This window comes from Lissotriton vulgaris, chromosome 7 (genome assembly GCF_964263255.1).
Source record: "Lissotriton vulgaris chromosome 7, aLisVul1.2, whole genome shotgun sequence".
Lineage (NCBI taxonomy): Eukaryota > Metazoa > Chordata > Amphibia > Caudata > Salamandridae > Lissotriton > Lissotriton vulgaris.
In genome coordinates, this window is record NC_141695.1 from 391,632,574 (window position 1) to 391,660,257 (window position 27,684).

The window sequence follows — 27,684 nt, forward strand, 5'->3', positions numbered from 1 at the left end:
TTTGATCAGGAGACTCAGGGGAACACAGAATTGTAGAGTAACTGTTCTCCAGTATTGGGGTGTCTTTCATAGATTCACATGCCTGAATCATTCCCCGTCGTCGGAGTGGGAGTCCCACGGTACATAAAAAAGCAATAAATATGCCCATAATAACCAAATTACCTTGGTAACATAAAACCAGGAAGTAAAGAAGCCCAAACCTACCAAGAAAAAAGTTTCACATCTATGACTATCATAGTCATTATATATAGTCCAAACTGCAGCCAATCAGGCGACCGCACCCACCAGAATGTTCTCCTCAGAGGCTCAGGCTCTCAGATTTTCTACTGCAAGTCGTGTGAAGGAAGTCTCCCTGAGCTCTGCTCAGTTCTTCTCAATTTTTCAGGAATTTTCAACTCTTAGGATGTCTTCTTCTAAGAAATCCAGTTTCTGAGGTGGGAAGTATTGCCTCTCGGTCATCTGTGTCCTCTAGGAAGAGGGCTGCTGAAGAGGTTTGGTCTTCTCCTGGGGCCAAGGTGTTGAGGAAACAGCAACCCTCTAAGGGTTCTGAAGGGCCTGCCACTTCAAAAAAGGCTACTCCACCTGCCACGGGCAAACCTTTGCCTTCCACGCCCCTGAGAAAGGCAGTGAAAATGTTGCCTCCTAAGCCAACTTAAGAGAAGATTCTCCCTCAGAAGGAGACCCTGTCGTCGACGAAAAATTCCGTTGATGCAACATTTACATCAACTGTGACCTTCTCCTCACCTAAGCCTCAAATGATGTCGTCGGCTCCATCCCCATCGACACTGTTCTCCGTCGCTGTGAGACCCATCTCGTCGTCTAGCGAGACTGTACCTATCGTCGGCGTTCTGTCGATGGCCAAGGCTAGAAAAATCTTGTTGACGCCCACTTCATCCTCGTCGACGACTTCCTCGTTGACGGGGAGCTCGTCGTCAAGAACTACATCGTCTACGACGACCAAATCATTGACGAAGACAACTTCGTCGACGGAAACTTCCTTGTCGACGGAATCTTCCTTGTCGACGTTTTCACCTTCAGTTACAGTTCCGTCGTGGACGGGCCTGTCGACGACTCTCCCGTCTACGCAGAAATTGACCTCTTGTACGGAGCTACAAGTTTGGTCAGCGTCTACAGCCTTAACATCTACGCCGTCTACGACGACACCTTAGTTGCAGAGACATGGTTCCACGCTTGAACTTTTATCTCCATTACATCTTTCTCCACATAAGGTACCTCAACAGGTTCCTGAGCAATTACTGGATTTAGATGAAAGTGAAGAGGACTCTGAAGTTGATGACAGGTTTCGAACAGCTAGAAGCCCTTCTGAGTTGTTCATAAAGTTCCAGGAAGATGATCAAGATGAGCAACCTTCTCCTGAACCTGTGGCTTCACCTCTTGATAATATCCCTACAGCTCAGATGCCTATAGCTTTATTGAATAATCTTCAACATACGCTAGATGACTATTACCGCCGGTTTCTGCCATCTGAATCGGCAGAGTCCGTGCCACCTACACCGGTTGCTCAAGCCTCTACTTCAGAATTCCGGTCTCCTAGACCACCTTCGCCAGTGGCTTCACATCATTCTCCTCAAGCACATTCATCGTATGATGATGATAGGGAGGAAGGTGAAGTAGCCGAAAGATCTCTTTTGTCGGAGTGGGATGAGTACCAAATCCAAACCCCTTCTCCTTCACCTCCGGCTCCTGCTGATTCTCCTCCAGTGGATATTGGAGGCTTCCACCTCCTCATGGAAAGAGCAACTCAAAGATTCCTCATTCCAATGGAGACTAAGAAAGATTGCATCCTGTATGATTTTAAAGATCGGCCAAGGAGACAAGTACGGGCGATCCCCATTATAGATTTTATATGGAAGGAGGGATTGAAAGTAATGTCAACTCCTGCCACTATTCCTCCAGTCTTGCCCCGACTAGACAAGAAATATAAAGCGCCCAACAATTCTCCAGCATGCCTCATGGGACACCCACAAGGTGACTCCGTGATCGTGCAAGCCACTCAAAGACGGGCTAGGAATCCATTTTCTCCGATCACAACCCCACCTGACAGGGACGGGAGGCGGTTGGACACAATTGAGTCTCCACCATGGCAGTAACAACAGTCCGTGTGGCCAATTCATTAGCCATCCAGGGTCGGTACGACCTACAAATGTGGTCAGACATTTCACCATATATCGATATGTTACCAGAGCCGTCAAAGGCTGAAGCCCTGAAGATATTACAAGAGGGGGACCGAATCTCTGCTGAGATTATTGATTTGCGGTACAAAAGGGGGTGGTGATGGACGGAGCATCTGAATCAGTCAAACACTCACACCCAGTCAAAAGATCTGGGTTTAATCCATCACCGTTGTTTAGCCCACTCTGCCACCCCAGTTCAGACATGGCTAAATGCAAATCAGTCTGACCCTGTGCCTCATGGGAACAGTCCAGCCCGAACTGCCAAGCCATGTCTTCCCTGGACCGGAAACAAGCTTTTGAGGACCGGTTTATGGCATTCCAGCCGTCTTCAGCCCGGCTTGCTTGAATACAGTGGCAAAGTGAGCAAGGGAGTCACGTCTGAGCATACCCTGCCACACTTATGGTGGCCAAAAGCGGTACAAAAGGGGGTGGTGATGGACGGAGCATCTGAATCAATCAAACACTCACACCCAGTCAAAATATCTGGGTTTAATCCATCACCGTTCTTTAGCCCACTCTGCCACCCCAGTTCAGACATGGCTATATGCAAATCAGTCTGGCCCTGTGCCTCATGGGAACAGTCCAGCCCGAACTGCCAAGCCATGTCTTCCCTGGACCGGAAACAAGCTTCTGAGGACCGGTTTCTGGCATTCCAGCCGTCTTCAGCCCGGCTTGCTTGAATCCAGTGGCAAAGTGAGCAAGGGACATTGATTCGGCAGTAGATGTTGCATCCCCAGGTTTCAGACAACTAGCAGGTGCTGCTGTTCTACGTAGGCAAGGCTCGGTGAAGGCTAGATCTTTTTGCCAGGAGGTACAGTCAAAAGTGTTTAACATGCCGTTCGATGGAGAGGCTTTGTTCGGCCAACAAGTAGAAGAAGCCCTGCAAACCATCAAGAAATACACAGAAACGGCCAGATCTCTTGGTACCTTGCAATTTCGTAAACCGCCCTTTCGGGGTGCAAAAGGATGTGGATCGTTCTCTAATCGAGGGAACTATTGTCAACAAACATCCTACAAATTGTATCAAGGAAATCCGCGATACCAGTCAAAAAGATATCAATCGTATGGTCAACGCAACACTTCCTATTCTCAAAATAAAAGGAAGCCTTCCTACCGCGGAAAAGATTCAAATAAGAAGCAATGAGAATCGCCACCTGCCACTGCCTCTGCTGTAGCCCCATGTAAAGGTTGGAGGAAGAATCTCAAAATTTTACTTATATTGGTCCTCAATGGAATCGGACAAGTAGGTCCTAGACATTGTATCCAAAGGCCATGCTCTAGAATTCGAAAAGTTTCCTCCAAATTTCCCTCCAAGAGGCCCGACTCCAGCTCATCTCAAAGAGCTGTTTTCCCAGATAAATTGGATGATACGAAAAGGAGCGATCGAAAAAGTTCATCAATTGCGGAGAGGAACAGGATTTTATTCAAGGTTTTTCCTAATAAATAAAAAATCAGGAGAATGGCATCCTTTTCTCGATCTTCGATCCCTCAACAAATACCTAAAGAAATTGTCATTTCGGATGTTAACGCTTCAAGAAACTCTACAACTTTTGTCGGCAGGGGATCACATGGCCACCCTCGACCTTCAAGATGCATACTTCCATGTTTCCATTCTCCCCAGGCACAGAAAGTTCTTGCGTTTCAGAGTGGCTGGCAGGGGCTTCCATTTCAAAGTCCTTCCCTTTGGCCTACGATAGGCACCCAGGGTATTTACCAAGGTCCTAGCGCCAGTAGCAGCGCACCTCATCCTGGAAGGGATTCAAATATTTCCTTACTCGGACAACTGCCTTATCAAGGCGAGTTCTTTCTCAGACATAAATGCCCATGTCCAAAGATGTCTGTCTCTATTTCAGTTGCTGGGTCTCTTATCAACCTTGACAAATCTCATTCTGTTCCTTCGCAAAGGCAAACGTTCTTAGGGGCAACTTTGGACACACAATTGATTCAAGCCTTCGTATCAAATGAAAGACAGCAAAGGATCCGCAAGCTGGCTCACACGTTAAGATCAAAAAGGTCAGTTTCAGTCCGACCGTAGTCCTTTCTGGGAATGATCTCTTCTTGCATCCCCTTGATACCCAACTGCCGCCTCAGGATGAGGCCCGGCCCCTACAAGAAGAGCTCAACCAGCAATGGTTACAGGTCTCAGGATTATTCGAAGATCTTATTCAGGTCACGCCTCAAATGTGAGAGGCCTTTCTCTGGTGGACTCAAAAAAGAAATGTAGAAAAGGGATGTGCATTCCTTCAAGAAGCGCCAAATTTTACACTCAGCACATGGGGAGCACATCTTCAAGGGCTAACGGTCAGCGGAAAATGGAGCCCTCAACAACAAAAGTGGCATATCAATCTACAAGAACTACAAGCCATCTTCTTAGCCCTGAAATCATTTCGGACAGTTGTTCTAGGAGCCACAGTACTGATTTGGACAGACAATACTACAAGTATGCTTTACTTGAACAAACGGGGAGGAACGAGATCGGCTCTTCTTTCTCAAGAAGCCCAAGAAATCTGGGATTGGGCGATACGGCACAAGACCAATCTCTCGGCAGTTCACATGCTGGGAGTTTTCAATGTTCTGGCTGATTCCCTCAGAAGGTCCACGGTATCCACTCACGAATGAGAGCTGCATCAGCCGACGGTGGATCGAGTCTTCCAAAAGTGGGGTCATCCCGATCTGGACCTCTTTGTGACCAAGCAGAACAGAAAATGCCTATTCTTTGCAAGCTGGCTTCCCCACAAGGATTCTCAGGGGAATGCGTTTTCGATGAACTGGTCTCAAATATATGCTTACGCTTTTCCTCTGATACCGTTGGTTCCCAGAGTTCTCCGGAAGATGAAGAGAGAACCTTGTCGTCTTCCCCACAAGGATTCTCAGGGGAATGCGTTTTCGATGAACTGGTCTCAAATATATGATTACGCTATTCCTCCGATACCGTTGGTTCCCAGAGTTCTCCGGAAGATGAAAAAATTTTAAAAATGTAAATTGATACTTGTATAGGGCACTACTCACCCGCAAGGGTCTCAAGGCGCTTGTACGAATACCGCTGTGGAACCCATCCTGGCTTTCCCTGTGAGGCGTCCACTCCTGGGCACCCCCAAGGTGGAGGCCAGGCATCCTTAGCGTTGTGGGGGCCGTTGTGGATATTAAGCAAGCTATTGCCCAGAGTTGCAGAGTGGGACTCCATGATTGGAATAGGCACCGAGGCGAGAATTATCAGGTCCGTGGAATTTTGAGCCCAAGACCCGCCGAGGCGGGGAATTGAACCCTGGTCCCGGGCTAGACCTCTCAGATTGCTATCCAATTCAGTTTCGACCAGTACCGAACCTCCTGTCCATTCAGGACAGTCAGATTTGCCATCCGGACCCTGCATCTCTGAAATTAGCTGCCTGGTGCCTGAGCACCTTGAATTTGCTCATCTAAATATCCCTGCGGATTGCAAGGAAGTTCTGGCTAACGCTCGAGCGCCTGCCACAATAAAGACATACAGACTTAAATGGAAAAGATTCTGCATGTGGTGTCAATCTGCTGAGGTTCACCCGATTCACGCAACACCTGAGCAGATATTACCTTTTTTCTTACACTTAGCAAGATCAGGCCTTTCTCATTCAACTTTAAAGGTTTTTCTGGCGGCCATTTAAAGGTTCCGACAGGATGGTTCCTATTCTCTCTACTCATTGAGGATAATACAACAATTTTTTAAAGGACTATTTCAAATGTTTCCTCCTGTACGTCGTCATCCCCCATCCTGGCATCTTAATGTGGTATTAGCACAGCTCATGCGGCACCCCTTTGAACCTATTCATAGCGTGGATTTCAAATTTCTATCCTGGAAGGTATCTCTGCTACTGGCATTGACTTCAACTAGAAGAGTCAGCGACATTCAAGCTTTCACCGTAAATTCACCTTTCTTGCAATTCACTTCCAATTCTGTGGTGCTAAGCACAAATCCCAAATTTATGCCGAAGGTGCCTTCGGATTTTCACCTGAACGAATCGGTCATCTTAAAAACATTTTTTCCTAACCCGCAATCCCCTGCGGAAAGGGCGTTGCATACCCTTGACATCAGAAGACGTCTTAAGTTCTATTTGCAAAGGACCTCTACCATTCGTATATCTGATCAATTGTTTGTTGCCTATGGAAGAATACGGCAAGGACACGCAGTGTCTAAACAGACCATAGCTCGATGGATTTCTGCCACTATTGACTTTTGCCATCAACAAGCTGGAAGACCTTTGCCGACAACTCCAAGAGTGCACTCTACGAGGGCCGTCTCTTCCTCAACTGCTCTTTTCGCTGGTATTCCTCTTCAGCAAATGTGCAGAGCAGCAAATTTTTCCAGCAGACACACTTTTACCAAGCATTACTGTTTGGAGGCCACCAGCAATGCTGATACGTCAGTGGGACAGGCGGTTCTCCGCAATCTTTTCAAATAAGGTGAGCCTCTGTTTCCCTCCTCCTCTGTACTGCTTCTCAGACGCTTATTATCATGCCTAATATTGAGTACATTATCATGTGGTTGCAAGTTTTCATGTATTTTTTTTTTTTGTAATACTTTATTCGATAAAATATATCATAAACCTGCGCCGGAGTCGTGCCAGAGTCCTGCCCGTCTGCGCCCGTCCGTGCCCAGGCGGGCCCAGGGCCTGCCACCATGCCCCACTCATTGATGCCTTTCTCCACCAGGCTCCAATATGGAAGAGACGCTCTCATCGCCTTACGTCCGCCCCACCCTACTAGTTGTAGCTTTGCACAGATGGGGACCATTCCATTCTTACCGTGCAGAGCTTGTTCTTCCGGCCACAATTCAGTGGCTGTGAAATCCGTTCTCTCCATGGCTTTGCTAAACTGCCGGTCCTTGCCGAGCCATGCCATTGAAATCAATTCACTTATTCTAGACCACGAGCTCGATGTGCTGTTTCTCACTGAGACCTGGCTCTCCCCCAGCTCTGGCCCTGACACGGTCAGAGCACTCCCCCCAGGCTTTCATATACTCCACCTTGATAGACCTAAAGGGAGGGGAGGAGGAACTGCAGTACTCTACAGAGACACGCTCGCCTGTAAGATCCAGAATGGAGGGGTGGCTGATTGTGAGAGCCTACAGTTCTCCCTTCGGCTGTCACCTACTGTGTCTCTGACAGGCTTGTTGATCTATCGCCCTCCCGGACCCCTGGGTAGTTTCCCTAACTCTCTCTTGGAAATTACTGCACTTCTTGCCTCTTCAACTGCCAACTTTGTTGTTCTCGGAGATTTTAATATCCATCTTGAGGACCCCGCTAATACCATAGGAGTCGATTTGCTCGATGATTTCAAATCTTTTGGAATCAATTTGGCCAACTCGGGCGCGACCCATGAGAAGGGCCACCTGCTTGACCCCTTATTTTCTAATCTGGACCATTTTACTCCATCTCCGGCTCTTGCCCTACCTTGGACAGACCATTATTTGGTGTCCGCGTCATGGCAATTCGACAGCCGAGTTGCGGTGGTCCCACGGGTTCACACCCTGGAGAGAGCCTGGTCGAGGCTCCCAGTTGACACCTGTATGAGTATTAAAGGGGGGGGCCCTAAAAACTCAGGACCTGGGTCCGTGGGTCAGTACAAATAAGGTTAGGTCTGAGTTAGAACAGTATCAAATAATTTCAAATAAACACCCACTCACCATTGAATTTGAAAATGGGTCGGAATAATGGAAAAACTTATTCATTTCATACATTTTGGCATTTTAATCATGCAAGGTCAGAACGATCCAATTGCAGCCAAAGTTTAAAGAGTAAACATATTATATCCATGTAATTATAATATCATTACATTCGGTATTCAAAGGAGGTGCTCTCAGTGAAGAAAAGGGGGGGAAAAAGTAAGTGAGTAAGTGAAAGGGACAGGGTAAAGGTGTGGTGACAAAAATGGTTACATCCAAATAGACGATTGCAAAACCTCTACAAACAAGTTAATGAGCAAAGGTTCCCAAAGTCACATCACACATAGGTAGCAAGAATCCATCGCTTATTTAGTTCCTATGGTGTGTAGAGTGGAGGCGTAGTTCTACGTTTCGACCCCTGGTTACGCTAAAGGGCAATTCACGGCCTCATGGTGGGGTCTTCATCAGGAAGAGAAAGGGAGAGCCTACAAAATAATTTTAACACAAAGTTCAGTAACTACAAGGTGAGATAGGTGATAATACACAGGGAGTAGATAGACGTGGGTGGTTACCTACGTCATCAAACGGTCATCAAATGTTCCGTCTGCGAAAAAGGGGGGGCTCCCTCGAGCTCCACAGTGTACTGAAAAACAATTAAAAGGCGCCGTCAGGGCCCTGAGACTTGTTACATTAAAAAATGGTCGGGGGTGATAGGTCAGAAGGGACTTACTTGGCGTGTAGGTCAACACACAGCCGATGGGCACATGTAGTTAGATCCTCGGTGTGTAATTTATGCTGTAAGGAAAGGGGGAGTTGCATTTAGCATAATGGATTAAGTCTGCACGTACTAACAAAAAGAGCGAGTGTTTCTGAAAAAACGCGCTAATCTGGATGGTCATTACCTTAGAAAACGGGAACGCACAGCCGTGCTGTATCACCGTCGGCGTCCTGCATCCGAGTGTGCTCGCGGTGCAGGCGCTCAATGCCAGTGACTAATAGAAAAAGGGGCCCGACTCGCGGGTCCAATTAGAAACGAGGCTAGTCTTGCCCGTTCAAGGGAGCGTCTCGCATGAGTCGTCTCACCACCTGGCGGAGTATTAACATGAGTTGAGGGATTTCTTTGAAAAGGCTGTGTTCGAAAGGGTGCACAGTGGTGACAGACTGATGTATGCATTCTGATAGCCGTGTGTAGTCTGTCAGAGGTCAAATATCATCCACATATACATACAGTTTTTAACATGTAAAAGACCAGACAGAACTAACAGCGCAACAGTGCTGAGAAAATGTTCAATTGTTATGATGTCCAAGAAAAAGTCCAGGCATTGCTGTATAGATAATAATTGTACTGGATAGATACATGAACAATTTACATTGTACCAACACAGAGAGTATAGGATATAGCAAATGAGTTTAAAATGTCCCATAGTCTATTCAGGATTCAGTCCCGCCATCTGCGAGAAGCTAGCTTCAAGCTCATTCAAACCCTTACTTATTGTCTGGAACTTTTGCATCCATTTGCATTCCCTTATATCAAGAATGGTATTCAAATTTCCCCCCCGTGGGCCCAGGGAAATTTTTTCAATTACCACCCAACGGATGGATTCTGGTGAATGGTTTTTTTCAATGAAATGATCTACCAAAGGGGCCCCTTGGGTAGTACAGCGAATGCGACTACAGTGTTGGAATATGCGATTTTTGATTTTTTGTTGTGTCTGTCCAATATACATGAGGTCACATGGACACAGAATGGCGTAAATCACCCCACTTGAGTTGCAGTTGGTCAGGGACTTGAGCTCTATTGTAAGTTCATTGTACTGTATTTGCTTAGTCTCCAAACACATCGGGCAGGCTTTGCATTTGGTGCATTTGAAGTGGCCTACTAGTTCAGGTAGATTCCATAGACTTTGAATCGTAGGTGTTGGTGGGGTTTCTAGCAGGGAGCGCACCACAAAGTCTTTGACATTCCTAGATCTTTTGAAGGCATGCATGGGAGGATGAGGAGCTTTCAAGATTTCTCCTACCAATCCCCAGTGTTGATTGACAATCTTTCGAATAGCGTTGCTTTCAGTGCAGAACGTCGTCACACATATCATACGGTCCTGTGTTGTAGCTCTGGTCCTAGGTTCCAGTAGTGTTGCTCTATCCTGAAACCAAGCTCTCTTCCTTGATCTCTTGACAAGGCGCTGGGGGTAGCCTCGATCTATTAGTCGACTGATAAGGTCGTCGGATTCCCTGAAAAAGTCATCTTTGAGAGAACAATTTCTGCGTAGGCGGAGAAATTGGCCAAAGGGCAGATTGTCCCTGAGCCCTCTGGTATGGTGACTCGTGTACCTTAGTAGGGAATTTCTTTCAGATGGCTTGCGGTACAAGGTGGTGTAGAGGTAACCATCCCTCTCCTTAATGCTTAAGTCCAGAAAATCAATCGATTCTTTATTGGAATGCATGGTAAATTTAATGTCATGTGACTGGTTGTTTAGCCAGACCAGGAATGCCTTGAGGGATTCATCTGTACCAGTCCATATCATGAGGACATCGTCAATGTACCGATGCCACGATGCAATCATCTCTCTGTATGGGTTATCGTGTGAGAGGATGCTATCCTGTTCCATTTCAGACATGTAGAGAATGGCTAAGTCTGGGGCAAAGGCAGCGCCCATAGCTACTCCTTTGCTTTGTTCAAAAAAGTTACTTTGGAAAATGAAAAAATTTCTAGTCATTGCAATTTCTAAGAGGGCCACTAGAAATTCTGTTGGTACTGTGGTGGGTTGGTCCCGGCCGTCAAGTACTCTCCTCATACAATCAAGTGCTGGTCTTTGAGGGATGCTGGTATATAGGGAGACAATGTCCATTGTTACCAGGATCTGTTCGTCTTTGTTGAATGGCTTGTTATCAATGAAGGTGATGACTTGTGTGGTGTCTCTCAGGTATGTGGGAGTAGCCTCCGCTAGTGGTTTAAGAAAGACATCAATATATTTGCAGAGTGGTTCCAATATGGAGCCGCACCCGGAAATGATAGGTCTTCCCGGTGGTTTAACTGGGTCCTTGTGAACTTTGGGTAAGACGTATATAGTTGGTATTCTGGGTTGTGCCACATTTAGATAATCAGATTCTTTTTTAGAGAGAAAGCCCATCTCTAGTGCCTTGGTCGTTATGGCTGTAATGTCCGTACGTATTTCTCTGGTTGGGTCTCGCCTTAAGGGTCTGTAGCTGACACCATCAGATAGTTGAGAGTGAATTTCTGCTTTGTAGTCTTCCACATCTAGTACCACTATTGATCCGCCTTTGTCGGCTGGCTTAATAACCAATGCCTTGTTGTTCTTAAGTGATTCCAGTGCATGTTTCTCCTCTCTCGTGATGTTGTGTCTAACATAATGTTTTTTGTCAATGGTTCGAAGGACGTCTCTCATGACTGTGCTTTCATACGTGAGGATTTCATGGGCCACTGAGGATGCCGTGGGCATAAAGGTGGACGGAGGTCTCAGATTAGTGAAAGCCGTCATTGGTGGCGTGGGTTTGTTCCTGAAGAAATATTTCAGCCTCAGTTTTCTAAAAAATCTTGTCAACTCAGTCTGTATGTTGAATTTGTTGGGATATGACGTTGGTACGTAGGATAAACCTTTACAGAGAATGCTACTTTCATTCTTGGTAAGTGTATATTTAGATAAGTTCATGATCGGGTTGGTCCTCACTGATATGTTATTCACCATCTGTAGGTCTTCCTGCGGGTGCTCCTCTCCCCGTGATCCTCTGGTTGGAAACGTACTTGTTTGGGGGTACTGTCCCGCTGCCTTCCATTGTCCCAATTTTGTTGGTTGTTTCCTCTGTTCGAGCGGTTGTTCCATGATCCTCCACGGCCACGTCCTCTCGGTGGTCTCCATTGGCCTTCTCCTAAAAAAGGCGGTTGTTGTTCGGGTGGCTGGTACCATTGGTCTTGTTGTTGGTAGTTTGCTCTGGATGTTGTATGGTCGTTATCGCTGTCGCCACTATAGGACGAATCAGAGAAATTCGTATATCTTCTGGTGCCTCTGTATCCTCCTCTGCCTCGGTTGGCGAACCGGCCTTGATTGTCTTGTCTGTAGTACTCCGGTTGTAAATAGGGATAAGTCTTTTTTTGGTCGTAGTATTGAATATCTTTTGCCAATTTCTCCAGCTTTTTATTTTGGGTTTCAACGTCAAAATCTTTTAGATTCTTCTTAAGTCTTTCCAAAGTGTCCTTAGCCTCAGCAAAGGCTGAGTGGTTGGCTATCTCAGCCTTGAGTTCGTCAATTTCCTTGGTTAGCTGCTCTACCTGGTCTCTGGCGGTCTCTACTCCCAGCACCATCCAGTGCCGGGAGCAGTTGTTAGCCACAAAGCTAAACCCTTCTTTAAATTTGGGGTTATCAACGAAGATGGCAGGTTCGTTGCGGACTTGTAGTCCAATGGGAATGATGTTTGCTCTGAGGTAGCCGGTTAGTAAATGGCCATGCAGTTTGGTTCGTACCAACTTCTTTTCTAATCTTTCAAGTTTGTTAATTTTTTCATTAAGAGAGTGATCTACACTAGCATTGGTTGTGGTTAAGAAAACAGTCCCAGTATCAACCCCGACAAGATTCTTTATATAATCCTCAGTATAAGATAGGGTCACAAGTTCCATGTTGATATCAACCTATCTATACACAATTCGTACTTAATCTAGAATGATTTGTATATGAAAGAAAACCCTCGCAAGGATCTCCTTGCTCTGAGAGTATGAGTATTAAAGGGGGGGGCCCTAAAAACTCAGGACCTGGGTCCGTGGGTCAGTACAAATAAGGTTAGGTCTGAGTTAGAACAGTATCAAATAATTTCAAATAAACACCCACTCACCATTGAATTTGAAAATGGGTCGGAATAATGGAAAAACTTATTCATTTCATACATTTTGGCACCTGGGCGGCACACTTGGAGGCCACGCAGCCCTCTCAGGGAGCTAACCCGATAGTCGCCGACGAGAACTTCCATACCTGGCTCGTGGATTCTCTGGACACTCTCCTACCCAAAAAGAAACAACTTACGAGGGGGAAGAGAGTGGGCTCGGCACCTTGGTATTCATCAGAATTAAGAACCCTGAGGAAAGGATGCAAGAGGCTAGAGCGGTCCTGGAGGAGAGACTGGAGTGAGGCGAGCCGTATAGAATACCGCGCGGCCCTGAGCAGGTATAAATCCGCTATTCGGGTGGCAAAATCAGGATTCTTTGAAGAGCGTATTGGCTCTGCGGCCAACTCCTCCAAAGAGTCATTCAGGGTCATTAAGGAGCTACTCAATGCCCCCGATCCTCAGGTTGTCCACGAGGACCCTCGCAAAAAATGTACAGAACTGGCCTCGTATTTTAAAAGCAAAATCGACAACATACTGGCTTCCCTTCCCCGGCTAGGTGAGGTCTCCTCTTGGGAGGACAATCCCAGCTCTCAACTTGAGCCACAATTGGTGGAGCTGGCCTCCCTCGGTCCTGTCACTAAGGAGGAAGTCTTGTCGGTGCTGAGATCTATGAAGAGCGGCTCCCCGAAAGACCCAGCACCTATTAAATATCTTAAACAGGTGTCATCCACTATCGTCGGCCCTGTGACGGACTTGATAAACCTGTCTCTTGCCCATGGGGTAGTTCCCCCCAGTTGGAAAGGGGCGGTGGTTAAGGCTCTTTTAAAAAAGCCTAACCTCGATCCCGCCGACCTCGCCAACTTTCGGCCTATCTCTTTGCTGCCGGGTATCAGTAAGGTGGCTGAGAAGCTGGTAAATAGCCGTCTTTCCAACTTCTTGGAAGCCAATTCCCTCCTTGGCGACTCCCAAACGGGTTTTCGCCCCGGTCAGGGGACCGACACCGCCCTGCTGGCGGTCGTGGAGAGTGCGAGGAGCATGCTGGATTCGGGGGGATCAGTGGCAGTGATCCTCCTGGACCTCAGCGCTGCTTTTGACACCGTGGACCACCAGGTGCTTCTCCAACGGCTGTCGGGGTGGGGGTCACGGGTTTGGCCCTCAAATGGTTCGCCTCCTTCCTGGAAGGTCGTACATTTGAGGTGTGGGAAGGCCAGGAAAAATCATCCTCTACCCCTCTCCAGTGCGGTGTGCCACAGGGCTCTTCATTGAGCCCTACCTTATTCAACGTTTACATGGCCCCCCTGGAGAATGTGGTACGGCCGCTGGGTATTAAAATCATCAGTTACGCTGATGATACTCAGCTGGTGGTAGGCCTGTCCCAGTCGGCGTACCATCCCGACCGGCTGCACACGTGTCTTGAAAAGATCTACACGTGGATGTGCAGCTCAGCCCTAAAGTTAAATGGCTCCAAAACAGAACTGATGCTGCTGGGGAACTCCTCTCCATCTCTGTCCCCCAGCAGCTGGCCAGACTGTCTGGGACCGATGCCCCCCCCCAAGCAAGAGATCAAGAGCTTGGGGGTATGGCTGGAGCAGGACCTATCGTTTAAAACCCACGCCAAAAAGACTGCTGGCGTGTGCTTTGGCCTGCTCCGCTCAGCCCAGAAGATTCTGCCCTTGCTCCCAGTGGCCACTCGAAGGCTTCTCATCCAGGGACTTATCATCTCGCGGCTGGATTTCAGCAATGCGCTATTCCTGGGCGCACCCGAATCTACCCTGAACAGACTGCAGCAAGTGCAGAACGCGGCTGCCAGGCTTTTGACGGGTCTCCCTAGGCGTCAATCTGCCTGCCCGGCATTAAGGGCTCTGCACTGGCTCCCTGTGAGGGACAGGGTGAAATTCAAGTCACTCTGCATCGCCCACAAAGTTCTGCACGGGGTGGGTCCACCTATTCTGGAGGAGATGGTCCAGCCCTACAAGGCCTCTCGTTCCCTTCGCTCTGACCACCAACATCTCCTTCAGGTTGGCAGGGTGAAAAAGGCAAGAACCGGTGGCAGAAGGTTTTCAATTAATGTGGCCTCCTTGTGGAACTCATTGCCCCTACAACTGCGCTCCGAAGCCAGTCTTCTCAGGTTCCGTAAACTCTTAAAAACTTTTTTGTTCTCCGTTTAATCCCTGTTTCCTATTAGCAGTGTTATGTTCTGATAAGCGCTGGGATGCCTATTGGTAACCAGGCGCTATACAAAACTCGGAATAATAATAATAATAATAATAATAAAAAGTACAGACATAAAAATACATTATCAATATACAACAAAGGTACCAGAGGGTCTCAGGTAAGTGTGCCCATATACAAGAAACCAGACCAGAACTCACCCTTACAACCAGGTAATGTCACCGAGAGCTCTCCGTGGACGAGGACAAATACCCATCAGTCACCATTCGGATCCGCCCTTCATCATTTGGGATTTTATCCGTACCACCCGTCAGAGATTTTCGGTACTCTCCTAGGAGGTCAACCCGGTGGTAGGGGGTATCCTCTCTAGAGTGAAGAGACGACAGTGTGGTATACCACTCGATGTAGGTGAGTGGTAGACAAGATGGGACTGGGGTGTGCAGTGCAAAAGAAGGTGTGAGGGAAAAAAAGCCAAAAGGAGTGAGTTTAAAATTGGTTAAGAATAAGCACCAAGCAAGGATTTATTCTAATTGTGCTTACCATACCAATGTTAAAAACAGAGCGCCTGCTGACTGTCCAATTATGTGGACAGTCTCAGGACAGTGTGGTCGACTAGTTTCAGCAATTCAACGACTCATTTTGTCATTGCTTTCTTCAGGACCAATTAATACAAAAAAGCTACTGCACCATGTGAACACAGTAACACCCTACGAACACACAACAAGTGCAAACAAGTCACCTGTACGTTCTGGGTGTCCTTACAGTCTGTGCAAAACACTGTGGGAAGAGGGCGAGAGAAAAGGTTTACAAATAATAAATGGGCCACATAGTCCAACCATCAAATATGCTTTGGACTGGAACATGACAATATGTTATTAAAAAGCACAACCTGGATGCAACCATGATTTAGAGACATTTGGGTAAAAAGTTTGTAAATACCAAATGCTAGCAAACTCTTACCTAAACATGTAAGGTCAGATGGCCTCACCCCACCTGGCTGTGGCTCAGGGGAAGAATGAAGCACCGCTCTAGAAAACATGAAGGACACACATTAATACATAAATTGCACGAGATAGAAACAAAGCTCCTGTGACTTACATAAGCGGACAGAACATGGTCATTTAGACCAGTCAGGGTAATTAAAAGGTGAAGGGCAAGCTCAGCGTGAGCAGATAGCACTGTTTTAAAAATGCTAACAAAAATGCTAACAAAAACGCGAGGGTCCGCCTTACCTAACCGTCGGTACTCCTGGCCGGCGTCCTGGCCATCTGGGGAGGTACCGACGGCTGGCGATGAGGTGTTAATAAACCTTGTCATGATAGGGTGGAAGATCACGTGGGGTTACTCACTCGTGTATCACGATCAACGGTAATCTGCATAATGCGGTGCAGCCAAGCATTGCCGAGTGAGCCTTGTAAACAAAAGGCTGAAGGGAGGTGAAATCACACCAGCGCTGCTACTAGGAGCGCGGTGGTGTGACGCGTGTACCTTGCGTCTGACTCGCGTGTTCTGATAGGGTAACTCCTCCTCAAAGCCGCGCTCCTATTGGCTGTCACTTTGATGACGCGCCTATTAGATGTCATGTGAGTGGCTCGTTACGGGTCTGCAACCATCGCCAGGGAGACGGGGATAAACAGACGGGGATAAACAAATAACACAGACAAGGGTTTAACACGTGCTAAGCATGCACGATAGCGGTCAGTACAAGTCATGTGCACTGGTGGTGAAATAGCATTAAATTCTTAAATCAAAACAAGTGTTTAGAGGGCTGCAGCGTATTTGATTAAGAATTACAGGTATTTAGGAGGTGATAAAAATACATTAAACAATTTACCAAGTATTACTACAATTCCATTAAAAAAAATCATCACTACAAACAATTTAAAACGTGGAGAAGAGTCTACAAAGATTTAAAGTAAATCTGATCAGACATTAGATAGCAGCCTAGACCGAATAAACCAAGCACTGGCCAGATATTTAGCGACCCCGCAAACTATGTACATAGAGGTAGTGTTGGTTAAAATAATATGTAGAGCTGATCTATCCCTAACTCCCAGCTCCCTACACACAGGTTTCAACCATTTTGCTCTGACCTGCTTATAGGCATTACATGCAAACAAAAAGTGGCCAATGGATTCTTCCAGACATGGGCAACCTGGACAATTTAGGTCATGAACCCTCCTGACCTTCCACCCTTCCATACATTTTTTAAGGGGGAGGGTACCGTATCTTAGTTTCAGGAACAGAGTTCTATCTCGAGGAGTCTGGATGAAGTCCAGGAATGGTTCCAACTTTCTAGAAGGTTTATGATCAAGGAAGTTATTTGTCAAAGGTCCCAAGCTTGTAATGTTGTGGTCCTTGGCCTCTGCACAATCCCAGTATAATTTTTTAACAATTTGTTTAGTGGGAGGGGACTGTGAGGCCCAAGACTCAGCCAGACCTATAGATTCCACCAGCTTCTTTAGATGATTAAGCCACCTTATTTTGCCGGATACATTCAAAATAATTAACTCGTCCAGCACTAGAGCATTTTTTGCTAATTCAGGGGTCCTTCTAAGTCGCACCCAGAATAGCAGGCCTCTGCCCAATCCCAGTATAATTTTTAACAATTTGTTTAGTGGGAGGGGACTGTGAAGCCCAAGACTCAGCCAGACCTATAGATTCCACCAGCTTCTTTAGATTATTAAGCCACCTTATTTTGCCGGATACATTCAAAATAATTAACTCGTCCAGCACTAGAGCATATTTTGCTAATTCAGGGGTCCTTCTAAGTCGCACCCAGAATAGCAGGCCTCTGCCCAATCCCAGTATAATTTTTTAACAATTTGTTTAGTGGGAGGGGACTGTATGTATGTATGTATGTATGTGTGTTCTTATATAGCGCTCGACTTACCCTAGGGCATCTCGGCGCTTGCATTGGGAACCCGTCCTGGCTTTTCCCTGTGAGATCACCCGTATTGGGCATCCCCAAGGTGAAAGCCAGGCATCCCGCCGTGGGGGGGCCGTTGTGGAGATTAAGCAAGCTTATTGCCCAGAGCTGCATAGTGTGAGCTTGTGCTAAGAGTGGGCACCGAAGCGAGAATTATCGAGTCCATGGACAATTGGGCTCAAGAACCTGCCACGTCGGGAATCGAACCCTGGTCTGACCTCTGCTTCAGGGTATTCCTCCTCTAACCAGTGAGCCACACTTCTCCACTGTGAAGCCCAAGACTCAGCCAGACCTATAGATTCCACCAGCTTCTTTAGATTATTAAACCACCTTATTTTGCCGGATACATTCAAAATAATTAACTCGTCCAGCACTAGAGCATATTTTGCTAATTCAGGGGTCCTTCTAAGTCGCACCCAGAATAGCAAAGGGCGGAGTTGAACTATATCTGAAATTGATCTTTTGCCCATATCAAGGAATAGTGGTTTCAAGGGGGTCGAGGGAGGAAGGGAAACTAGGTCTCTCAAGAACTTATTCTCTGCAGTTGCCAACGCCTTGCTATTCTCGGCACCCCACAGTTCAGAGCCATAAACTGCAGAGGCTAAAGGTTTCCCCTCATAAACTGCCAAGGCAGGGGCTACTGGTCTACTGATGGAGAGACGCTGATTCTTTAATATGGCTCCGGAGACCCTTTTAAGATTTAGGACCATTTTGGAAATATGGGAGTCCCATCTCATGTTGCTACAAAGCCTGACCCCAAGGTAGTCAAATTCGTCCACCACTTCTAAGGAGGTCCCATTCAGGGAAAGATAAACTTTCTTAGCATTCCTTTTAGCATATTAGCATTTTTAGTATGTGTTAGAAATGGGATTTCTGGTTGGCTGAAGCTTGCGCCAAAACCAGGCAGAAACCACCACTCTAGTCAGATCAAGGGAGTTACATGCCAAGAATAACCCCTGTTCACCCCCTTGGCAATGTGACAACAGCAGTAAGGCTTATCCCGGAGGCAATGTGTGAAACATTTGCGCACCAGAAACAACATCCCAGGCCCCCCACAAAAGGAACTCCACACAAGGTTATATCAAAAATAGCCTTTGTATTCTCAAAACACATCAGATAGTACTCACACAATATACATTGTGGAACTGGCACAGGCAATATTTACAAGGCATTATGTACACATGACAGGGCCACGTGGGCCACTGTCAGAATCAGCACTTGGTAAAGAAATAGTATCAGAATATAAATGAACTTAGAACGCAGCCAGTAATCACTGGCAGGCACTATACTCAGTGTCAACCTGAAATATAAATCATAACAGGCACAATATCCCACAAGTCTAAATACATTAGACCCTAACCACCTAAGTAAACATTACACTAGGGGCGTAAATCACACAGGGGAAGTATAATCTCCCTAACACAAACCTAAACAGGTATCACAACCTGATATGCATAAACCATATCTAGAGGTATCAAACAGGGTGCACAAAACATACTACACACAATACCTTTCCTAGCACCTAAAAGCATTAGTACATAAATCACATCAGGGCCTGGCACCCTATAAAAGTAACTATCCACCTGGTCAACTGGCCATCTAAAAAGGGGGCTCAAATGCCCTTTGTCCAGAGAGTCAGTGCTGCAGCCTAGGCAGCAAAGGTCAAGGTTGCGCTACTGTGCAAAGCCTAAACGTTGCAGCTGCCCACTACTTGCTGGGCAGCTGAGAACAATGAACTGGGGCCTAAACGCTGCAGCTGGCACTAAGTGCTGCGCAGCTGTGAAGGCCAAGGTGGGGAGAAGGAGTGCGTCTCACCCCTGAGTCCAAAAGAACATGTGCCCTGAAAGAAATACATAAACCGTGCAGCTGCCCACTACTTGCTGGGCAGCTGTAAAAGGAAAACTGCGACATGGGCCCTCACTGGCTCTTTTGAACAACCATGCGCCAAACGTTGGAGCCCTCTAGGCTCTGAAAATAAGCGTGTCCCTAGGAGCACTCTGGCTCCTGAACTAATTATGCGCCCCAAAACAGGAGAACAACATTGCCTGGAGCAACAAAGCATGGGCCCCTCTGGCCCTTTAATCATGGAAGCCCCACGGGGCTCTGAGGAACAATCACTGCCCAAACGGGGGTATCACTGACCCCCGAGGATCCCACGGGACCCTTTAAGTAACTATGGTCCACTGCTGGAGCGGGCATCGACAATATGCCCCGATGTGCTCCCTTCAGAATTAGGGAGCCTTGTGGGAGCTGCCAGCTGCCAGCCGGGGCCGCTCAGTAACTGATGCGGGGGCACTATGCCTCGAATGCACCTCAACATGCTAAAGCCCCTACTCACCGGGCCTCTGCAGCGAAGCTCCTCTTTGGCGGGGCTCTCCCTCACTCTGGGGATGCCCGCGTCTCTCCTTGCGCCGGACTCCGCTTCACTCGCGGCACCGGGACTCTCCTCGCGGTGCGGCTGGCAGCTTCTCTGGTCTCCCTCTATACATGGGAGACCAGCAAGGCGCGCGACGGCTTCCCCAGGCAGGGGGAAGCAGAAAAGAAGTGCACCAGGCACCGCCCATGTCCCAGGCGAGAGGCGCCTGACTTCCGGTACAGCCACGGCGGTGAATTCAGTTGCAAAGAGGGGTAGGCTCCCTCAAGTAAATTATGAAACAAAACTGAAGACGCAGGGTGGGCACCTGCGCACAGGGCAGTAACAAATAAGCGGGCAGAATGCAGGGTGGCACCTGCAAGTAAGTATCCAAAAATAAGCGGGGTGGGCACCCGCAAAAGCCCACCAGGAGGAGGGAATCCTTATGAGGGGATTCCCTCGGCGAGGGCTGCAGCGCCGCGCTGCTCAGCCCCCAGGCTCTCCGTCGCTGGAAGGAGCAACTCACAGGGCACGCTCAGTCTGGAAATGAAGCACAGAAAGGCTGTAACAAGCCTTGCGAAAGTTCAAAAAGGAGGCAATAGGTCCCAGAAGACCTGGGAAGCTAAGATGGAGCAACACAGCTCCCAACAAGGAAATTCCTCAAGCATCAAGGGACTGGGCAGGGCCCAGGTAGGCAAGCCTTCCCCCTGGGCCCCAGCAGCAGCACGCCCCTGGTAGATTCAAGTCAGGAACAAGAACAAAATCATGGGGTCACAGCCCCTCTTTTATACACACATTTACTTTGTCTCCAAAGGTGCAGGCAAGGGGCGAACCAGATGCAACTGGTTCTTGAGCACTTTGTTTTGCTCAGCCCCTCTCCCTATTCAGTCAGGCCAGGGACATCAGACACACCACAGGGGGTGGAGCCAGCATTGTGGAGGGAAGGCCCAGCCCTATTCAGGTCCCAGGTGCAACTCCTCCCTCCCATCAACATGCAGATCTCCCCATTCACCACCGGGCAGACCCATTGTGACTCCTGGAGCCCAGCACACCAGCCAGCTCCAGCCAATCACAAGCCAGACAGTCAATTCACATTCACTGCACAGACATGCCAACTTCTAAAAGTGGCACTTCTCCACTAGACACAATAAATCTGTGCACATCATCGCGCAGCATTTAATCTCACAAGTTCGCACATACCAACATCGATCATGCACTCCCCACATGTCAGGAACTACCATGGACACACATATACCCCATGCATTCCTATGGGAGGGCAGGCCAGTCTCACCACACGCACTCAGAGATCTTACGCACTTTACACTGGGCCACAGTGCTAAGTGCGCAGAGACCAGAAATCAACTGACATCATGTCATTATTAAAGGCAAAAAGTTCAGGGGTAAACCTGCCGAAAGGGCCAAGTCCAACAGTATGTGATTGCATATGATTTCTATGTGTAGATTTATGTTACAAATAGCGTCTTCCAAGCATTATTTGGGTACTGCTATCTACTCTGATTCAGGCATGTGAATCTATGAAAGACACCCAATACTGGAGAAGAACAGTAGTAATCTGTGGTTCTGCAGTATTGGTGTCTTTTAAAGATTCTCATGCAACCCGCCCACCTCCCCTCAGAGGCTGGTTTATGCTCTTATCTCTTGGTTACACTCTTGTGCGAGAAAATCTGAGAGCCTGAGCCTCTGAGGAGAACATTCTGGTGGGTGCTGTCGCCTGATTGGCTGCAGTTTGGACTATGTATAATGACTATGATAGTTATAGATGTGGAACTTTTTTCTTGGTAGCTTTGGGCTACTTTACTTCCTGGTTTCATGTTACCAAGGTTTTTTGGTTATTATGGGCATATTTGTTGCTTTTTTATGTACCGCGGGACTCCCACTCCGACGACAGGGAATGATTCAGGCATGTGAATCTATGAAAGACACCAATACTGGAGAACCGCAGATTACAGGTAAGTAACTATTAGTTGCATTTCTGCCTTCCAAATGTAAGACAATGTGTAAAAAAGAAATCACTTCGAAAAGTACCCACAATTTTGGAGCTGTGCAAATAGCTACTGTTTGTAAACTCTATATTTTGTTCCCATTTCGGAAATACATAGGTGTCTTTCATACAGATGTTTCACTATTTATATTTGCCAAATTAATTGCTATATACCCGGTTCACAATAAAAAAAAACATTGCAAGACGCTGCTCAGTTATTGGCTCCGGATTTGTCTAGGTTCTTGGTGAACCTACAAGTCTTTTATATCTCCACAACCAGAAGGGTCCAGTAGATGTAACGGTATATTTCCTTAAAAATTCTGTCATACCTAGAAGAAGTTAAAGGTGGAAACGTTGGCTGTTTTTTCAACGAATTTTCAATTTATCCTATTTTCAACTGTTTGTTTCGATAAAGAAGCCTTGATGGATCTACACAAATGACCCCTTGCTGAATTCAGAATTGTTTACTTTTTTAAAATGTATAGCTATCCAGGATCCATTATTGCTTTCATACCCATTTATACCATTAACTGGAACGAGGTTGAAGCACAAAAAATTGTAAAAATAGGCTATGTCCCGGTAAAATACCAAAACTGTAAAAGAAAGTTGGTTTTCTGACTAAAGTCACTCTTTCCCTGAAAGCTGGGAAGATGGTGATTTCAGCACCACAAACCCTTTGTTGATACCATTTGCAGGGAAAAAAACGGACGCTTTCATCTTCAGCACTTTTGTCCAATTTTTCCCCAGAAAAACTATATTTGGCTGTATTTTGGCTAATTTCTGGATCCCCTCTGTCACGTCGTGTGCCCCCACAGACCACGCAGGAGACAGACAGATTGTGGTAGGCGCTTCTTTATTTCAAACAATAGCTTTGTGGTGCGGCGTGCCCTGTGCCCTGACCTCTTGCTCCGAGGTCCTGATCCCGAGTGTCCCCTCATCCCCTCCCCTGACCGGATGTGGTGTCCGGTGTCTCTGTCCCCAGGCCCTGAGTCCCCAGGGTCCTACTGCCATCGTGTGGGCACGACACCCTCCAAGGGAATCAACAATCCCTGGGTACCTTTACAATCCCCATTATGTTGGAAGAAAAGGACGCAAACTTGGAGTGGATAACTTATGTGGTCAAAACGTTACAGGGGCCTAAGCATGAACTACCCCAAACAGCCAAAAGAAAGCTTAGCACAGTAGGGGAAAAGGCCTAGCAGCAAAGGGGTTAACAATTGTTTTTTACTTTGCAAAGCCATCTTTCTGCAAAGTGGCAGCGTTCCAGAGGGTGAACAATTACAACTGAATGTAATCAAAAATTAAACCGGATTGTAAATGTCTTTGAGACCACAGTGTCAATATTGTGATTCCTTGTGAAAATGGGGTGAGAAAGAGTCATGCTTCCTTCCTTGCTTTCATAAGTAAATATATAAATGGTTTGCTATTGCAAAACACTGTTCAAAACCGTTCGCTTTGCGACATTCTGCCAACAAAGCACTGCAATGCAAGCTGGCCGCTGCTGCACTTGGAGCTTTGGAGCTAGTGAATGGAAATGGGCTATGCTATAGTATTATACAATAAAAATACTGACTTCTCGTAGCATTTTGAGGACCAATTAGGCCATTTATAAAACCTGTTGTCATCGTTCTGTGCTGTATTGTTTTCATCAATAAGCATCCTCTGTTAACTAATACCTTTGCTGCTTCATTAATCAAAGTTTTCAGCTCCTTCAGTTTCTCATATTGATTTCCATATCTTGAATTTAAAGGCATACTCCCAAGTGACTATTTTTTGTACTATATTTCTTGCATATGAAAAGTGGAAAGAATAATTTCAGAGTATTATGGTAGAGCACATTGGAGGTCTTCTGAAGTGCTCCACCTATAGCCCAAGGACAAGCTCATGCTTCTAAAATGTGTTGCTGCCGTCAGACCTGACTGTAGTACGTTACATTTGTCCTAGCAGTTATTGTAAATTATTTTTGTTCTAATTGGATTTATCATGTTCCTAATTAATAATGAATGCAGCATGAAGTGCTGAGAATTATATTAATTGAAATTCAAATACATGATCTAAAAATGATAATATAACTGGTAATTCTATTCATAAAACCACAATAATGGCATTACAGGCAGACATGTAGAAGCAAACGTGGTCTCTGCACAGACTTATTAAAAAAAATCCATGAGTTTAAGAATTTCTTTCAAAGCCTAGGTCAACTGTGTGAATCTGTAGTCCACCACTAGCATCGGTCCAGTCAGCAAACAAATTCATTTTTCTGGGGATTGATTTGTATTTCGAAGTTTGAATTGGTATTTTTCGAGCACAACCCTAGCTAGAAGCAATGCAGCATTGTACATTGTGGTGATGAGTCCAAGATTCGGGACAAAAAGTTTGATAGCTAAGGGCATGTGACTTTCTTCCCAGTTGACAATTGATAGACAAAGCTCCCAACAAGAATGAGTGCCGTGCTTGTTAAGGAGCGGTGTCTTCAGTTCTTTCTAATTTGTCTGAATAAAGGTGCAGACCTTCATTGCAACAGTTAGTAATTTTCCTAGTCATTAATGACCGAAGGATGAGAATTGTGATGCTCCTACCAATAGTCATGAATATTGGTCCTTCAGACTTCATCTTCAGTTATCATTAGCAACATTTCATCAAAGGAACTTAGTGCAGGTGCCATAATGTCTTGGCATGCATGTAGAGTTGTTTGTTAGTTTCCTGTCTCTATAATATAATTAATGTAGAGCGAGTTTACAGGTACACCACTACATCTCTCTTTCGTTTGATCTTCTATCCTTCCCAAACCTGAAAGTGTTGCTGTAGTAATGTCTTCTCCATTTGTAGGCTCTTGACCGAGAGAATTCTCTGATCTGACATAATATATCAACTACCACCGAGTGTCACAGGGTCTACAATAAATGTGTGTATATAAGGAACTGGACAGGGTACCTATCTCTCCCCACTGGTGTGTCTGTATCTGATAACTACCCTCCAAATAAACCTACTGAATGGTCAATTAGGGATACCCATCAGTCACCACACGCAACTGCCCTTCATCACTTGGGGTTCCTTCATGACCATTCAAAAAAGAGAGCCCCCAACTTTCGCGGAGGAGGGCCAGGATGGTTAAAAGCCCTCTTTCGCTCAGACAGGTCTCTCAATGGTCTTACTACTCTGTTGTGAGGATGTAGTGGAACAGAGTGACTGATGCTGCAGTGCCAATAAAGTGTAAAATGAAAAAAAGGGTGTGAATATAAAATTAGATGAGAAAGTACTGAAAATTATTTTATTCTGTCAACATGTTTCAGCAATTCTAAGACACATTATGTCCTTGTTTTCTTCAGGACCTATTTAACTGACCTCCCCAGTCGGCTTAGACGCCGGCTAAGAAGTACCGACGGACAGAGCGGTGCTTCACTCTTCTCCTGAGCCGCTGCCAGGTGGGGTGAGGTCCTTACCTGTCATGAGTCCGTGGAATACACGGCTCCAGTAACAGGAGACAATATGGACACCTAGAAAATCCAGGTGACCTCTTTCCTTGTTTCCCTATCACTACATTTATGATTTATCACATTTATCACTTTCTGCAGTAGCACCAGTTACATAGGTCCTGAAGAAAGCAAGGACATAATGTGTCTTAGAATTGCTGAAACATGTTGACCTCGTACTTCATCTGAACAGTTATTTGTTTAAAACTGTCACTGCCTACTTTTTAACATTGGAAGAGTGAGTAGTAACAGAATAAAATAATTTTCAGTACTTTCTCATCCAATTTTATATTCACATCCTTTTTTTCATTTTACACTTTATTGGCACAGCAGCATCAGTCGCTCTGTTCCACTACATCCTCACAACAGAGTAGTAAGACCATTGAGAGACCTGTCTGAGCGAAAGAGGGCTTTTAACCATCCTGGCCCTCCTCCGCGAAAGTTGGGGGCTCTCTTTTTTGAATGGTCATGAAGGAACCCCAAGTGATGAAGGGCGGTTCCGTGTGGTGACTGATGGGTATCCCTAATTGACCATTCAGTAGGTTTATTTGGAGGGTAGTTATCAGATACAAACACACCAGTGGGGAGAGATAGGTGCCCTGTCCAGTTCCTTATATACACACATTTATTGTAGACCCTGTGACACTCGGTGGTAGTTGAGTTAAGTAGGGAATGTGTCATAGCTTGGTCATTAAATTCCCTTGGGCCCCTAAACGATCTGTGTTGTGTTTTGTGACATAAAATATGACATACTGTCTTGGTCTGACATTTGGTGGTCATGGAGAGCACAGCTGCATCGGTGAGTGGTTAAATAAAAGAAGCTCATTTACCTTGTGGCCCTATATCCTGCCTCTGCATTCCATAGCAGTCTTAGTCGGTATAGGGTTCAAGGTCATCTAAAGAATACTTACATACTCTTATCTGAAAGATGGTGCCAAATGTTATCCTCCTGCTTTACAACCCAGACAACTGTTTAAATAGTGAGGATTATGTCAGTTCTCTTGGTCATATGACTGCATTATAGTCTTATGTAAAGAATTGCAGTGTCATTCCGTTCGTTGGTAGTGGATAATAAAGCATCAAGGAAGTAGGTCATCCCTCATATATTACCTTGTCCACTTCACTTAATGCACTCCTACATGTACCTTACAGCACTTTAGTTACTCATCTGCAAATGTGCACGCACATGCCACATTCTTTAAAAAGACTACAATATTGCATGTTCTCCTTTTATACTACTACAGCATAATTTGTGATTTTACCTACCACTTGCAGATGCCTACAGAAGGCTATAGAATATTTCCTGCATCCTTAGGCAAAAAAGGAGACAGTTTAAAACAATGAATTGTAAATTCAACTGGTGCTAACATTCATTGTTTCTTCTTTTAGGTGACCCTATGAGGTTTCACGCTCACTTTATCGCCCTCTGTTTCGCCCAAGAGGAGGAGATACCACTCAGTGACATCATCAGTGCTGGGCGTCTGGGTACGAATGTGAAGAAGACAGTCCTACTGTGCTCAGTCAATGTCGAAGGAATGGTTAGCTACACATCCCTTCAATGGGCTGGCCTGCAGTAATCCTCAAGACGGATGGAGTATTACATTGAAGTAGGGCTTCTCCGTTGGTGGGTTTACTCGATGTCATCAACATGGGACAGACTTCACCGTTGCAACGGACTAGTGTCTCATCAGCCGTCAACAACAACATGTCAATAAATCACTCAGAGGAACACATCGTTGATATGAGGCAAACCCTCTGTCGAGGAGTGTGAGGTGAAAGGTGTCATCAATCTGGAACAGGCGTTCTGTTGAGGAAATGTATGATGTCATCACTTTCAAATCGACATTAAACTGTGAAAGAGTTGCATTGTGTTATTACTATTTTCTGAATAATATTGGCTGAACCGATACAGTCCGTTCACAGTTGGAGTAAAGAAACAGGATTGAATGCAGTCCACAGGATTAACTAAAAAATTACAAATGTTTGTTTCTCTATTTAGTACCAAAGAACAATAACACATTGTTTTGCTTATAGATTTTGTTTAGCGATGATACTTAAAATGTTGAATACTCGCAAAGGAAAATTACAT

General features: G+C 46.1%; 1 protein-coding gene across 4 annotated transcripts in view; it reads left to right on the forward strand.

Moving 5' to 3' along the window:
- The window catches only part of TSEN34 (tRNA splicing endonuclease subunit 34), a 167,824-nt gene extending 140,366 nt beyond the window's left edge, over positions 1-27,458 (forward strand). For all 4 annotated transcript variants that reach the window (XM_086930345.1, XM_086930344.1, XM_086930347.1 and 1 more), the window contains one exon: positions 26,985-27,458. In XM_086930345.1, coding sequence (XP_086786471.1) covers positions 26,985-27,172 — 188 coding nt within the window. In that variant the 3' untranslated portion in view covers positions 27,173-27,458. The remainder of the gene's footprint in view (positions 1-26,984) is intronic.
- The last annotated feature ends 226 nt before the right edge of the window (positions 27,459-27,684 follow it).